We start from the raw sequence: 15,598 nt of genomic DNA on the forward strand, positions 1-15,598 counted from the left end.
CTCTGCTTTGATGATACCACGTACACCCACAACGTTTTAAATTAAACTGGAAAACTTGAGGTTCTCCATATACTTTTCTGGAAAATAATTCTGGTATCACTATGTGTACACTGAGTTTGGTGAAATAATTCAGTCTATATATAATGTAGGTAGTGTATAATGTTGTTTTTTTGTTTAAACACAAAATGGTCAGATTTGTATACTCCTCATCAAAAAAAGAACCGCATGGTCTTAAGTAATTTTAAGGTCATTTGATATACCTGTCGTTTTGGCATGCATTACATGTATACTAAGTAAATAGAGACATGTTTTATGTTTGCGTCTATGCACATTTTAAAAGAACAGTCCTCAATTCTGTGGCTGGATTTCTGTGCAATGGTGTAGATTAACTAAATTAAAGCGATTGTCCTATTCAAAAGAATGCTAAAACTTTGAATGAATGCTCAACTTTGTTGATACAAACTTCACTTTGGACTTAGTCACAAATTTGCTTACAGTATGAAGTGTCACTTCTGTTCAAGGTCAATTTATTGGAGAAAGAGAAGTGGGTCATTCCTGTAAATCACCAAGCTCATTGGACAGTTATTGTAAGTTTAATGTACATTAGAAGGTAAATGCGCGAAATCCCACGAAACTCACAAAAACATGTGGAATAACACGAAATTCACTAAGAAATCTTACCAACATATTTGAGAATAATTTTGGCTGTTGGGGCTGTTTACTTGCCACAAACTTGAAAACTTATCTCAAAACCTCGTGACAACATCCCAAAACTACCAGGCGACTTCTTAGTCTAGAGAATAGATTAATGTTGCGAAAAACTGGGTACTGGCCGTGATGAATGGCACATTTCCCGTGCGCAGTAGCCTTCAAGGGAGAGTGAGCGAGACTGCGAATGGCAGTTCACTAGGGAGGAAAAACAAAGGGAATTTAGTCGAAATCAACAAAAAAATTACCGGTACTGGCTTATATAAGCAGCTTAATTAAGAAGTACAAAAAGATATGAGTAAAAGCAAAGTATGAGTAAAGCAAGTGACAAAAGTTATGCAATAGGTCAAGCGCAACACATTCCCCGCAGAAGGCCTCTGAATGACTATAATTAAGGCTAGCATAGTCCCAAAGAGGGGCCCTTAAACACAACTGTAATAAATTCCCCGCTGACGGTCCATGAACAGCACGCTCAAAACAAAAATAACAGAGTCCTCCAACTTCTCCCCCAAACAATACATCCTTAAGACAGAACTCTGATGATGGTGGATCGGACCACCCACAAAAATTGTACTTGAAAATGCCATCACCTGGTGACTCTTGACTTAATTGGGCATAACCCATCCTGTTTCAACTTGAGCACTGTGTGCCCTTAACCACTTTTAATTATTAAAGTGAAATCAAAAGATTTTTTGTGGTAACCATTATTTAATGCATGAAATTAACAAGGACGAGCAAACTGGTGTGAAATGAAAAACATGACAAAAAATACTTGGGCAGTCACAGTCATGCGTGACCAAAACAAACAGAAATTGGTTTATTCTTTACGATAATAAAAAAATCCATTTCATTTGGCGATGCATCTGTTCAGTAATAAATCAACCGTTAAACGTAGTTGATTCAGTATATATATATAACAAGATACAAGCCTTGCATGCAAAAGGTCCACTCCCTCAGGGTAGGTTCTCTGCTCTTTTCCTAGGATGTGGTGTCAATGTTTTCTAACATTGACAACAACTTGGGTATTACCACTGTTAGGAAGGCCCTTGATACTAGATCTTCTAAATTTCCCTCTACTGATTGCATAGCGCAGGCTGTTGAAATTTGTCTCCGGGTCAACAATTGCCATTTCTCTGAACAAAATTTTGTACAAAAACATGGTGCGGCCATGGGTCCGAAAAATGCATGTAGTTATGGGGACTTAGCAATGGGCATAATCGATGAGAAAGCCAAATAAGGTACTGTAGCTTGAAACCGGTGCTCTGGTGCCATCTAAATTCCGACCAAGCTCTGCTGCTTATCGGGCGGTCAATAAGGGCGGTTGTTTTAAATGTGATAAAAATAGGTGTGATTTGTGTACTACTTGCAATATCCTATCCGACAAAGATTTGTCCTGTTCATCCTAAAATGTAATTTACGTTGCAACATGCTGTAAATGTGATCTACAAATGTGGGTTCTGCATCAACTGAGTTTAAAATTAGATTCGGCAACCATAAATCAAATATCAGGCCTTGTGATAGGGTGCGATGAAGAAATGCAAATTGTGCGAAATTTGCAGGGCAGATTATGCGATTAAAAAGGCCAATTATGCGATTTTTTTCTGAGCAATTTTAAGCTTGTTTTTCAAGGTTTCAGGATTAAAAAAAACACGTTTTTACTGCCTAAAGACATTTTGAACATAAGGGAACAATAATTATGAATCTTGATCGACTTTAGGTGGGACAAGTAAAAAAAATGAGGTCTTCTGCACTATTGGTGCACCACGTTAAAAGTTGAAAGGACACAGCTTAACATGCCAAATGAATGATCAATAATTATTAATATTCCCGTATGCTATGACTAGCTTCTTACACTTTGTTTTTGTGTTCAGTATTATATTTCTGAACAGATTTGCTATATGTAATCTCAACAAAGGGCGTGTTTGTGTTACACCAATTGTCAACTCTTTAAGAATGAGACTCGTACCAGGCCCCCCACATGCAAAATAATGCCTTGAACTTCGAATATTTACGAAATTGAAGGTAACAAGGTAAATCGTATTTATGCAGGTTTATGTTTTACTTTATGAATTTTGTGCGTTCTTTTGTGAATTATGCGATTTTTTGTGAATTGTGCGATCGGGTGCGATTTGAGGTGGATTGTGCGAAATCGCACCATCACTCAATATCAGAAGGCCTGAAATAATTATGCTCAACAATAGAAGAACATGTGAATTGGCAGTGAATTTTAATAGTTCCTAACACAACATTTCTCAAATGAGTTTTGTCATCATCGAACAAATTATATCCTTCCAAACTCCATTACACTTAGACCAGTAATTACTACTTACCAGAGAAGCCTATTGGATGACACAATAATTCACACTTAATCTGCATGGCTTCAACAAAAGGCGCGAATTCCGCTCAAAAATCGCATTAACTACAATCAGAAACCCATAAGGGTTGAAATGTGTAACGGCCCCTTGTGTGCTGGGAAACAAGCTTCCGAATATTCAATTTGCTAAGTACCATTTTTGGAGCAACAACAGCGAGGGGTTTCCAAATATGGTACTTAGCACTGAAACATTCAACCAATCAGAAAGCACTGAATATTCGGAAGCTGTGAACGCGCGTTACACGTTTCAACCCTTATGGGTTTCTGTTACAATACAATACAATACAATACATGCTTAATTGACCGCTCCCCAAAGGGGCTTTTCAGGGCGAATGAAACACAACGAAACGACGGAACAGAATAACAACAACTGTTAAGAATCCCAACTGGCGGGAGGCTAACCAGCTTCAACTTCCCAGCTGCACTTGTAAATAGCCACCAGGGACTACCAGGATCAAATTCAACGAGTGGTCAGAACGAGACTTGAACCCGGGAACTCCAGATCTCAAGGCAAGCGTCCTAACCACTGGGCCACACTGCCTCCTTTTAAATTATAAAATGGAAAATGAATGCCTCCTTTTAAATTGGAAAATGAATCGTGACTTGTCCAGTTCTTATTTTATTTATTATTTTGTGGTAAATAGTTTCAATTGTTATGTAACTTACGTTTTGCGTTCATGGGTCCGGGGGCATGCCCCCTGGAAATTTTTTTTGAAATGAACATGCGCTGAGATGCAATCTGGTGCATTTTTAGACACAATTTTGAGAAATTTGCTACAATGGTATTTTATTTATTTTTTAGTCATGATCATGTTCTAAAACTAACCTGCCGCGTTCTAACAATGTTACAATTAGGGCTGGTATTTGCTAACAACTCATAAACAGAATGTACAGTACGAAAACTGAGCCTGCTGTAAGGCCAGGAGTTTGTAGTACTCCATGTTCCTTGTCATATAGTCCCCAGGGAATAATTTAATACTTCATGTGCACTGACCTTCTTGTACTTAAACATTGTATACTGTAATGACTAAAAATATTTTTTGGGGGGAAGCTGGGCATTTTGGGGAAGGTACATTGTACTGTATTTGAGGAGTAGAATCTTCCTACATGTAGATACATGTAGAACCCTGATCATTACGTGTCACTCATGTCTGCCCATTGACTGAGGTCACATCATGCTAATATTTTGAAATTTATGCACCCTGATTATGTTGACCTCAATTACTTCACGCATACTGCAGCATGTTCCCAAAAATATACTTCACTATTAACATCTGAAGAAGTTTTATGAAATTTCCATGTCAATACAGTGCCTTATTATTTAGGAATTTGTGGCAAATTCAAGAAGCAAGGCTCACTCTGAAAAATTTGATTGTGCTGCAACATCAAGTGTGGATGATGTCATTGATGACAGCTTGGACATTGACAGCGCCTTGACAGAGCTCATTTCAAAATCTGGTAAAATCTAGCTGAAATTTTGTTGCTCCAGTTTATAAGATATCCATTTCCATTTAGATTTGTACTTTCCCTTTAGGCAATGCAGAACCAGATCTATCTGATAATACACAATTTAAGAATGATGACAGTGATGACAGTTCAACTGAAATTGCTGAAGGAACCACCTCAGGTGACTTTTTTCCTTGCTCACAAGCAAAGACAGTACATGTATCATACAATTATGATGAACGAGTTTACTGATAAAGAAGGAATTATGTTACAAGGCATATAGATAACTGAGGAGGTCATAGGTGGTTACATTCCTATCTGACTTACAACTTTCACCTGCTTAAATCTGAATTCTAATTTAGCATTAGTTGTCATGAATATATTAATATTTCTGACTAACTTATTGTTCAGATATCGCAGAACCAGACCTATCCGATGACACAGATTGTGAATATGAGGATTGGGACAAAAGTTCAAATGAGATTACTGATTCAGAAGGAACTACCTCAGGTGACATTTCCTCCAGTTATGCACGTGATATACCAGCACCATTAGAAATAGAGTGACTAAAGTGATAAGCAAGGTATTAAACAATTATGTTGACTGATTTAGCATTTACTGAAAGTGAAGGAATTATGTTTGGAGGTAAAGGCAAGAAGACAGAGATTGTCACGTTGCACTCCACCTTTACCTTCTTCCCAAAAGTGAGCATTCCCATCAAGTCACTAAATTATGCAGTCTTTTAGAAGGTAAAGACAACAGCAAATTAAAATCTTTAAATTTTTTAAGAACTAACATTTTTGTTTGACTTGATTTGTTGCCTGCACTGGAACAGATCATTTCTCTGTACATTTCATACTTAAATAGTAGATAATAATAATTTATTTATTTATTTATTTTTAAGAAAGGCAGCATGTACTGGCACATTTTGTTTATACAAAACATAACAATTTGTTATTGCAAAAGAATTAAGTGTTTGCCTCGCCATTGCAGATCCTAAATCGGATGAGGAAAATGTCATTGAAGATGAAAATGATGACATTCAATGCTCTAAAAGTAAGTTAAGCGTTAAATGCATGAAATCCAGCAGTAGTCACAAAGAAGACTGCGACAAAAATTTCTGCATGTTGTTCGTATAGGTCTTGGTAAAGGAAAATGAGGTGTCCGAGGAAAAAGGAAATTGTTGGGCTGCTATTTTTTGTAGAGTCAAACTGTATATCATATTAAAGCTAATAGATTGAATTATTTCAATATTAAAGTTTAGTTTTGAGGCCCCAAACTCGGAACAACCGAGTCTGCTGCAGACGTTCCTGCCCCTTCCCTTTAATGCGAAAACAACCGCACTTTGTTGCATCTTAGTCACAGATGAATGCACTCCGATACCGTGTGAGGGGCGTCTTAGTGCATTGGAGGTGTGAATGGGTTAAACTTATACAAACTATGTCCAGGTTTTACTCTAACGCCAGACGATTTTACTCGTAAATGTGGGGCGTGCTAGGGAGTTTGAGGTGTGAATGGGTTAAACTCAGTCAAATTATGTCCAGATTTACTCTGTCTTGTCTAACGCCAGACGATTTTACTTGTCAATTGAGTGGGGGAGGGGGTAACTTCAGACGATTTTACTCGTCAGTGGGGAGTGGGGGGGCACCTAGGGTGTTTGAGTTGTGGATGGGTTAACCCATTGACTTGGGAAACTCGTTCACCGTGCTTTCGAGCTTACCTCATTTAAGTTTTGTACGGGAAAGTAAAGTCAAAACCGAATGGCACTCGTAAGCCAATAAAATTGCTCTGGGTGGATAACCGTCTTCCTCGCCCCCCCTTCCCCCCCCCCCCCCCCCCCATCCCTCTTCAAGCCATAAGGAAACCCTGTTGGTGACAAGAACAGAGGTGCAACATAGAAGAGGATTTAAGGAGATGAAACACAATGACTTAGATAAACATTTATAGTACTTTCATGTCATTCCTTAATTGCATTCCACAGGAATTTAATTTCTTAATTTTTATCAAAACGAGTTCTGAATACTCAGTCTCTGCCTGAATAACATACTGTATTGAGTATCTGCATGTAGTTATTTTTACCAGAAGAACTTTTATCGTAACTTTTTTGTACTTCAGGTTACAAGCAGAATATGAAAAGAAGAAAACGCTTGTTTTCGGGCTCGTCCTCCGATGAAGACAATATGTCACACTCAGCAGGTACAAAGGATGATTTTAACTTAGCTAAATTCACCATTTTAGCAGTGATTTTTTTGGCACCCATATTGAAAATGACTTCACCTTGCGCTATATTTAGCGGGTACTTTCTAGTCTTTTCATGTTTTTGATTCCTGTGTTAGGGGGAATGGCGATGGAATCCCTAAACAGTGCAGGTAGCGGGCAAGTTGACTGTCAAATCCCGCGAGTGCTCTGGGCCAGAATGCCACATGTATTTTTACTAAATTAATTTTCTTTCACGATGTATTTTGTTGCTAAGGGTTACCTTTTCTTTTGCAAAGTCAAAATTTCTCACTTTAAGACGATGTAATAATATAAAAGCTAGTTTATGTTCCATTTTATTCCTATCGGATTGTCCGGGAATTTTTGGCAAATGGTAAACAACCTGCGTCTAAAAAAGGCGTGAATTTAATCTTAACGGGTTTCCTAACGGGCGACCAAGGATTTGTCAGCGCAAACAAATTTACGGTTTTGGGTTGCCTGGGTTTTGAAACAGGGACAACCTGGATTTATTTTTTTTCGGGCACTGAGCGAGTGAAGACCACTGCTTTCGTTTTATCTTAAGGTGTTTAAAGCATGAGTCACCTGAGTGTGTTTTGTGTCTGCTGAGTTTTTTTTATCAAAACTTCGCCTTTGTGTCTTTCATATTGATAACAAAGTACCCGAGAAGACCAGAAAACAAACCAGGAAATGTCAGAAAAAATCAACAAAGGAGGGAGTTCATTGTTCAGTTAACCAGTCAAAGAGTGAGTTTTGTTTTCTTAATTGGAACTCTTTTTGAACTGCTTATCAGCAATTTGGCTCTCGTATATAGGAATATAACAAGTCTTTTCCATTGATAGCTAGGGGACATGTCGGACTAGAACTCTCCCCTCTTAAAAAATGAAGTTGGTAGGAAATGACGTGCAGGATAGATGTTACATTCTGTCTCCTATTGATTGGCTTGTGTTACACAATACAGTGGAACCCAGTTAATACGGACACCCAGGGGACATGCCATCTTGTCCGTTTCCGTATTAGGCTGGCTTTCAGAAAAATGTCTCGAACACTTGTTTTAACTATCTAAAAGACTACAGCAGACATTTCGGCTAGGAAACGTAAGTTGCTTACACGACAAGACTGTCAGAGATGAAAAAGGCCACAAGCAATGACTACAGTGAAATGCCAAGAAAGTGAAACTGTAAGAGGAGGCAGAAAAATTTATTAAAGGACTAAAGTTCAAGGACCAAACACCGGGAGAAAGACAAACTGATCAAAATTAAACATGTCACGCTATAGTTTGCGTCTGTTTTGTTAGTAAGAAAATAATACTAAACTCGCAGAAATCTGCCATTATTTGATAAGGTACAATGTCTACGATTAGCACATAATTGTGACAATGAAAATAGACAGTGCGCACATAACCAGTGTCCGTAAAGCGGGGTTGACCACATATGAGAGTTTGTGACTCGGGACAAAGGAAATTGTCCGTTGTCCGTATTAACTGGTGTCCATATTAAGCGGGTAAAATTTGGAGAAAATATATGATCTTTTCGTGGGGACAAACGAAACTCTGCTATATACGGGTGTCCGTAGAGCGGGGTTCCACGGTATTATCATGTGTACGTTCAGTTTGACTATTTGTTGCATTCAACGGAGAATGTATCCTGATCATGTCGGTCTTGTGATATTGTGATGGCATACGGATTTCAGCGCTATTAAGGGGGTGGCTCTTAACTACCAAACCGTTGGTTGCTATGGACCCCTTCAAGTAGTCATTTCTCAAACCCTTTAACTCTACAGTAACCTTTTTTTGCCAATTGTGTTCTATTTAACATTCCTTTGTATGGTTCGACTCTCAACCATATTTGCTACAATTAATGTAAATCACGTGACCAAAACAGAAAATGCCTAAACACTCAGCAAGTTAACTATGTTTTTCACATCTTTTAAACAGAACAGCATGAGAACATTCTAACACAAAAAGTGTAGCATGGATTTTAAAGGAAATGATTTCTTTAAAAAATTGTGATGTCATAAGGTCCTCCTATGATACACTTTTCGAAATATCAGTTCCATTTTTTGTCCAAATAGAAACTCCATGCTACAGTTTACGAAAAATGATTTTATTTCCTGGGAGCTTTTATCTGTTTTTCACTGAAACGCACGGCAAAGAACTAAGACTAGTTGCGCATACGCCTTCTGACTGAAGTGATGTCAGATTTCCATTGAAAAAGTTAGTTTATAGAACCATACATGCAACCTTTCTTTTTTTTGCAACCATTGGCCTTCTGTAGTTAAGTGCCACCCCCCTTGAATAGTGCTCGCAGTTAACCGCGAATCTATCATTTTTAATTTACTAGTGTCCGTACCATGTGCCAAAAAAAATGAGTCCAACACAAGAGTGTATGACAAAAGGCAAGCATGCTTTTATTGTGGCGTTTTGGTGTCTAAAATTGCAAGGCATTATGAGCTCAAACACAAGACTGAAAGAGATGTTGCTATTGCCCTTTCCTTCAATAAGCGGTCACCAACCAGGAAAAAACACCTTGAGAAACTACGGTTATTAGGGAACTATCACCACAATTTAAATGTTTTGGAGACGGGAAAAGGAGAGCTGATTGTCTTTAGACGTCCCACCTCTGGAAAAGAATGTAGTCCTTCAGATTTTCTTCCTTGCAATTATTGCCTTGGATTCATAAGGCGTCAAGAATTGTGGAAACATGTTAAATTGTGCAAGTTCAAACCAGAAGGAGATGAATTTCCAAAGCACCGTAAAGTTCAGGAAAAAGCAAGATTGCAGTTATTTCCAGCCATTTATAGTGACAGTATTCTTTGTCAATTGTTTGCGACTATGAAAAGCGATCAAATCTCCCTCATTGCTAGAAATGATTGGCTCATCAAGGAAATTGGGGTGTTGCTCATTGAAAAACATGGAGAAAAGCAAAACAACTTCGTATCTCAAAAGATGAGAGAACTTGCTAGACTCTTGCTTCAACTTCGCAAAACAAGTGTCAATGCTGACGCCAACCTTTCAGATTTTATCAAGCCTCAAGAATTTGATCTTGTGGTGAGCGCTGTGAAAGCCCTTTCAAAGTTCCAATTTGACGACGGTGTGCATCAAGTAGCTACACCATCATTGGCCTTGAAAATCGGCCATTCCCTTAAAAAGTGTGTAAACGTCCTTCGGGGCCATGCATTGCGAAGGAAGGATGACTCACTACTGGAAGATGTCGACAATTTTGAAAAACTAATAGAAGCAGAGTGGAGCCATCGTGTTTCACACCATTCCCTCCGCGCTTTTGGCACACAGAAGTTTAACAGGGTGGAATTGCTGCCACTTGCAGAAGACCTTGAAAAACTGAGGAAAAGTGTCCTTTCAATAATGCAAGTCAGTTGGAATCCTGGAGTAAATTAGCTCAAGCTACTCTAGCCAGACTAGTGATGTTTAACAAGAGGAGGGGAGGAGAAGCTTCTAGGATGCTCTTAAAAAGCTACCTCAATCGACCAGACTGGAACCAGGTCAACAATCCAGAAATTATGTCAACACTAAGTGAATTTGAAAAGGAATTGTCGAAGAGGTACGAGAGGTTACATGTAGGTCAGGATTCCATTGATTCATATTGTTTATTAATGCGCCCCTACAATGCTTCCTTTTTCAAGTACTGTTACGTGTACAGTAACATGTGAAGCATGTGAAGCAAGTAACGTGTGAAGCATGTCTTAGTCAATGTACCGGTAGTTAAGTTTTGCTGCAAATTAGTGTTGCCTTCTTGGATAGATTACAGTTCACAATTGAGCCACATAGTTTAACGCTACTCCGGCTTAAAATGAATGGAACTTAAAAAGTTACGATTCAAGACCCAAACGAATTCAGTGAATTCTTGAAGTTGCATTCATTTTAAGCTGGAGTTTCGTTAAACTACTGTATTGCCCGAATGCAAAAATGGCCGCCAACAAATTATTCTTTTGTCTTTGTGTTAATTGGCATAACTAGCCCCAGTAACACTGTAAAATTGAAAGAATTTGGGCTGTAAAACGAGGCTAGTTAGGACTTATTAACACAAGGCAAAGGAATAATTTGTTTGCGGGCATTTTTGTATCTGGTCATTGTTTTCTTCGTCATTTTACTTTCAAATAATGACACCCAAAGCTTGTTTCTTTTGTTACAAAAAATAAGTGTCACTCTCAGGGGTCAATGGGTTAAGGGAGTCTTTTCGTCAATTGGGGGGAAGGGGTCCGAGGGCATTAATGGTGTGAATGGGTTAAACAGTAAAAAACCCAAAAGTCCCCATTAAATGCAGTCAATGAATATACACGGTTAAATATAATTTAAATATGTCCGTAAATTTCTTTCCTACTGTCACGGAGAATGTGAATTGTTTTTGAACAGGCTGGACATGGTTGAAATAATTGGCAAGAGGGGAAAAAAAGTGCCAGTTATTTTGACCGCTGAGATGACCAGGAGCATTGATCTTCTTATCAAGACAAGAGAGGCTGTGGCCATTCCTGAGAAGAATCCGTTTGTATTTGCCAGACCAAACAGGCAGTCATTACAGTGCATGAGAGCCTGGGATTGCCTTAGAAATATTTCAATGCAATGTCAACCACCTCTGTTAAACCCTGCCAATATAACAAGTACAAAACTGAGAAAGTATATAGCTACTATTTCCCAAGTACTCTCCATGGAAGAGAAAGAAGTGGACTGGCCTGCAAGGCATCTGGGTCATGACATTCGTGTTCATAGGGATTTTTACCGGCTCCACGAATCAACAATAGAAATCGCCAAAGTGAGCAAACTACTTCTCACTGTTGATCAAGGGGAAACGAGAAAGTTTGCGGGGAAAACATTACAAGAGATAAATCTAAATGGTAAGAAAAATACAATGCTACAAAGTTATTGTAAAACTGCCAGGTGCTCTCAAGGCCTGTTTAAGGACGTTCGCGCCAATTGTTTCTGCGCATCCTTACTGCGCACGCAAATGCACACGCCACGTCATACACGAGCGCGCGAGCTAAGTAATAAAATGAAAACTGATAGGGCAAAAGGCCATTGCTATAGCTTTGCCTGGATTTAACGGTCTTGGACGTTCGGTGACCCCTATTTTTCTTTCCAGAAACGGATTTTATTTATTATCTCCACGTTGTCCAAAAATGAACAAAAAATCAATGTGGGAAGTTCAAAAAATTTCAAGGTTTCTGCTCACGGGACATCAAATCCTGCCATCTTGCGGCTGCAAGGCGCGTGAAACTGTGGTCGCCAAATGCGAACTTGATCTTTAAGGGAACCTCATCAGTTGACTAAATTCACTTAATTAGGCCACTTAAACAATATTTGGCAGAGAAGATTTCACTTCAAAGATTTAATTGCAATATTTGGGTTTACAGACACTGGCCTTATTCGATAACGAAGCCCGATTTCCAAAACGAAGTCGGTGACCCCCCATTTTTTTTACATTTCTGACATAACTAACTCATCATCTTACAGTGGTAAAAGTTTCAGAAGAAAATCAATGTTGAAAAAATTTCGCGCGAACGTCCTTAAATCATAGCAGTGGCAGAAAACGTTGCTAATGGTAACATTTTTGCATCACAATGAATTGAATCAAAGGATTTGTTCTCAACGAAAAATTAATTTTTGACAAGATGAGATGGCTGAACCTATGGGAAAGCCATTACGTCCTACACTCTGCTTTGTCAATCCCAATTTCCTTTCTGCTCAAATTGCAATAATTATCTAAACTGAGACGACAAAACCTCTTTTAGTGCGTACAGCGGGAGCGGTTTGCCGCTGCAAAACAGATTAGGTTTGCAAGACAGAATAAGCCACAGTTTGTTCACTTAAAATGTCATGGCAGAGCTCCTTCAAAAACTTGGTATACTTGCTTAAATTTAGTTCTTATTAGTTTACATCATAGCCAACTTCATTTAGATTTTGTACTTTTCTTTCAGACATTGCAGAACCAGATCTATCCGATGACACAGATTATGAAGATGAGGATGATGTTGAAAGTTCAACTGAGACTGCTGAAGGAACTACCTCAGGTGACTTTTCCTCCATTACTAGCACTGTCAGAAATAGAGTGACTAAACATGATAAGCAAAGTATTTTGCAATTATGTTGTTTAAACATTTATTGATAGTGATAGGGGTTATGTTTGGAGGTAAAAGTAAGGAAGTCAGAGATGGTAATTTTGCACCCTACCAACACCTGCTTCCCCAAAGTGAACATTCATATCAAGCCAATCACTTAATTAGGGTTGCAAGAGTTTTTGTCTCCAAAATATGCGTCCTATTAATAGGTCGGGAGAACAACAAAATTCTTTACATTTTCAAGAACTAAAATTTTGTATCTCCCTTACCTGTTCCGATGCGATGTAGTTGTAATTACATTGTCAAAAATATAGCTAAAATTATTTAAAAGTAGTGTTTTATGTCACCGCAGTCAGACATGGCCAGTGATCCATTTGAAATGAACGCACTGTATATGATTATAAAGACGTGACAATTATTTTATAGCCATGCTAGCTTGATATCTTGCTTAGGCAGTATTTGAGTATTTGACGTGGTTGCTACGGTCAGGAAATGGTCAGGGGAAAAAATCTTTAGGTTAAAGAAAAGTCGGGGAATTTCACTCTGAGTCAGGGAAAATTTAGTTCTTTGAGAGAAGTCAGGGAAAAATTAAATTTTCAGAGTCTTAACTTCTTTATTGCCAACTCAGTGATGTTTTTGAATGAAATCATACAATTTGTTTTCTTCTGTTTTCCCTGTTTTCTAACATTTTCAATTGTTTGTGACATTTTAAGGACATGAAATTGGCTGGATTGGTAGGAATTGAACGAGAAGCTGATGTTTTCTATGTTATGTTAATAAACTGTACTCTGCATGTGACTTTCCAAAAACATAAATAAATGGTTTGAGGCCATTACCAGGACTAATTTGTGATCTTTTAAAATTTAGTTGGTCAGGGAAATTTTACATTGTCAGGGAAAAGTGAGGGAATTTCAAAATCCTGTGTCTGTGGCAACAATGGTTGAGGGAAACAATGTGCAAGGAATGTTCTTTTCTACCAAATGGTCGATTATGGGAGCAGGCAGGTTAATGCATTGTTATTTTGTACAGCTCGAAGCAAAGAAACCAAATCTGGGAAAATGTGCGCAAAAGATCCAGCTGAGCGAAGTGTTAACAGTTCCATGGGAAAGCCAGCACAGGGTAAGATCCTTCAGTCCCTATTTTTTGTTGTTTCCCCAAACTTGATGATATGTAACCATTCTCTCTTCGCCCTTAGGCATAGATTTGAAAAGACATGTAACCTTTTCAAAGTAATTTTAAAATACATGTATCTTTTAAGTTACCACCAGTATAGTTGTGATACTAATAGGTTCATCTGGAAAAATGCCTTGTCTCCGGCATTGACCTGCAATATAGAATTTTGGTGTGAGTAGCTTTTTTTAGTCTTCTTGCACTGGAGGTATAAAGATGTGCGGGTTCAGCTTGTTCTTCTTGGAATCTATGTATTATGCAACTCTCCATCTTTAAACTTAAAATGATATACCTATATGTATTGAATAACTTTTCATTCATATTCTTTGCAATCAGTGTTGTGTTTTCTTTGGATTTAAATTTTATTTTTGTAATCACTGTTGATATTATATACAAGATTAACATTTTTCTTCTACTTCACCACCCGCCTTGGAATGTGTATAATATGCCAGCAAGCGAGCCACGAGTCAACATGAGCCGAGAATCAACATGCGAGCCACGCAGTTATTGAAAGCGAGTCATTTTAAAGTACTTCAATAAATACTGTTTATCAGCGCTATTTGAAATGGGTGCTAAGACTTGCCATGCTTTGTCATTTTTAAAGGTTCCAACGATCCAGAAAAGGAAAACACAACCTCTGTCAATTCTGCTGCAAAATGTAAGTTTTAGGCAAGACTACTGCTTTCGTTACATGATGAGGTGTGTCAAGGGTGTGTCACCTGAGTGTGTTTAGTGTCTGTTGAGTATTTGATCAAAACTTTGTCTTTTTGTCTTTCATATGATAACAAAGTACCCGAGAAGACCAGAAATCAAAGCAGGAACTGCCAGAAAAAATCAACGAAGGAGGGAGTTCATTGTTCAGTTAAGCAATCAAAGAGTGAGTTTGGTCTTCATAATTGGAACCCCTTTTGAAGTATATACTTATCAGCAATTCGGCTCTCGTATATAGGAATATAGCGGGTCTTTTTCCATTGAATAGCTAGGGGACACGTCGGACTAGAACTCCCCCCTCTTAAAAAATGAGGTCGATAGGAAATGATGTGCATGATAGACGTTATGTGTTGTCTCCAATTGAGTTGGCTTCTTTTGCACAATCTTTTCTACCTTTCATTTTGACTATTTGTTGTGTTCGACGGAGGAAAAACCACATTGTAATGGTGCCAGTACTAGTCTTGCGTGTCTCCGGTATCAATAATTGTGATGGTATGAGGATTTCTGCATTTGTACGCCGTCGTGGACTGGCTAGCTGGCACAAATGGCCTTGATATCATGCGTTGTGTAAAACACAGATTCCGTTTTTTCTACTGTATTTAAGTCCTGTTCAGTTGAATGGGGTTTAAATACCGGGATGGGTGACCGTCATGGTCTCTTGGTGAACAGCATAGTAGTGACTTTCTGACTCGGGACACCAAGACGACACGCAGTGGTCGAAAGGAGTAAATTGCTGTTTTCTCACAGCTCTGTACTGCTTTGTATCCACCAAAGGAGACTATTTACAGTGTCTATTATCCCAAAAAATATTTTGCATAAAAGAACATTACATGTAGTTTTAATGTCATAAGGTGTACTCACTGCTTGCTATTCACCTAGAAACTATAGTGATACCCCAGACAA

General features: G+C 38.4%; 2 protein-coding genes across 2 annotated transcripts in view; both read left to right on the forward strand.

Moving 5' to 3' along the window:
• Positions 1 to 7,488, forward strand: part of LOC138037109 (N-lysine methyltransferase KMT5A-like) — a gene marked incomplete at its 5' end in the record, with an annotated part of 22,757 nt that extends 15,269 nt beyond the window's left edge. Inside the window, 7 exons of the mRNA XM_068883106.1 lie at positions 522 to 587; positions 4,408 to 4,540; positions 4,617 to 4,709; positions 4,940 to 5,038; positions 5,522 to 5,584; positions 6,644 to 6,724; positions 7,402 to 7,488. The remainder of the gene's footprint in view (positions 1 to 521; positions 588 to 4,407; positions 4,541 to 4,616; positions 4,710 to 4,939; positions 5,039 to 5,521; positions 5,585 to 6,643; positions 6,725 to 7,401) is intronic.
• Positions 7,489 to 10,143: 2,655 nt separating this feature from the next.
• LOC138037110 (uncharacterized) overlaps positions 10,144 to 15,598 on the forward strand; it is a 16,176-nt gene continuing 10,721 nt past the window's right edge. Inside the window, exons 1-6 of the mRNA XM_068883107.1 lie at positions 10,144 to 10,302; positions 11,115 to 11,593; positions 12,674 to 12,766; positions 13,844 to 13,933; positions 14,589 to 14,642; positions 14,775 to 14,861. Coding sequence (XP_068739208.1) covers positions 10,166 to 10,302; positions 11,115 to 11,593; positions 12,674 to 12,766; positions 13,844 to 13,933; positions 14,589 to 14,642; positions 14,775 to 14,861 — 940 coding nt within the window. The 5' untranslated portion in view covers positions 10,144 to 10,165. The remainder of the gene's footprint in view (positions 10,303 to 11,114; positions 11,594 to 12,673; positions 12,767 to 13,843; positions 13,934 to 14,588; positions 14,643 to 14,774; positions 14,862 to 15,598) is intronic.

Source organism: Montipora capricornis, chromosome 2 (assembly GCF_036669925.1).
Source record: "Montipora capricornis isolate CH-2021 chromosome 2, ASM3666992v2, whole genome shotgun sequence".
In the NCBI taxonomy this organism is placed as follows: domain Eukaryota; kingdom Metazoa; phylum Cnidaria; class Anthozoa; order Scleractinia; family Acroporidae; genus Montipora; species Montipora capricornis.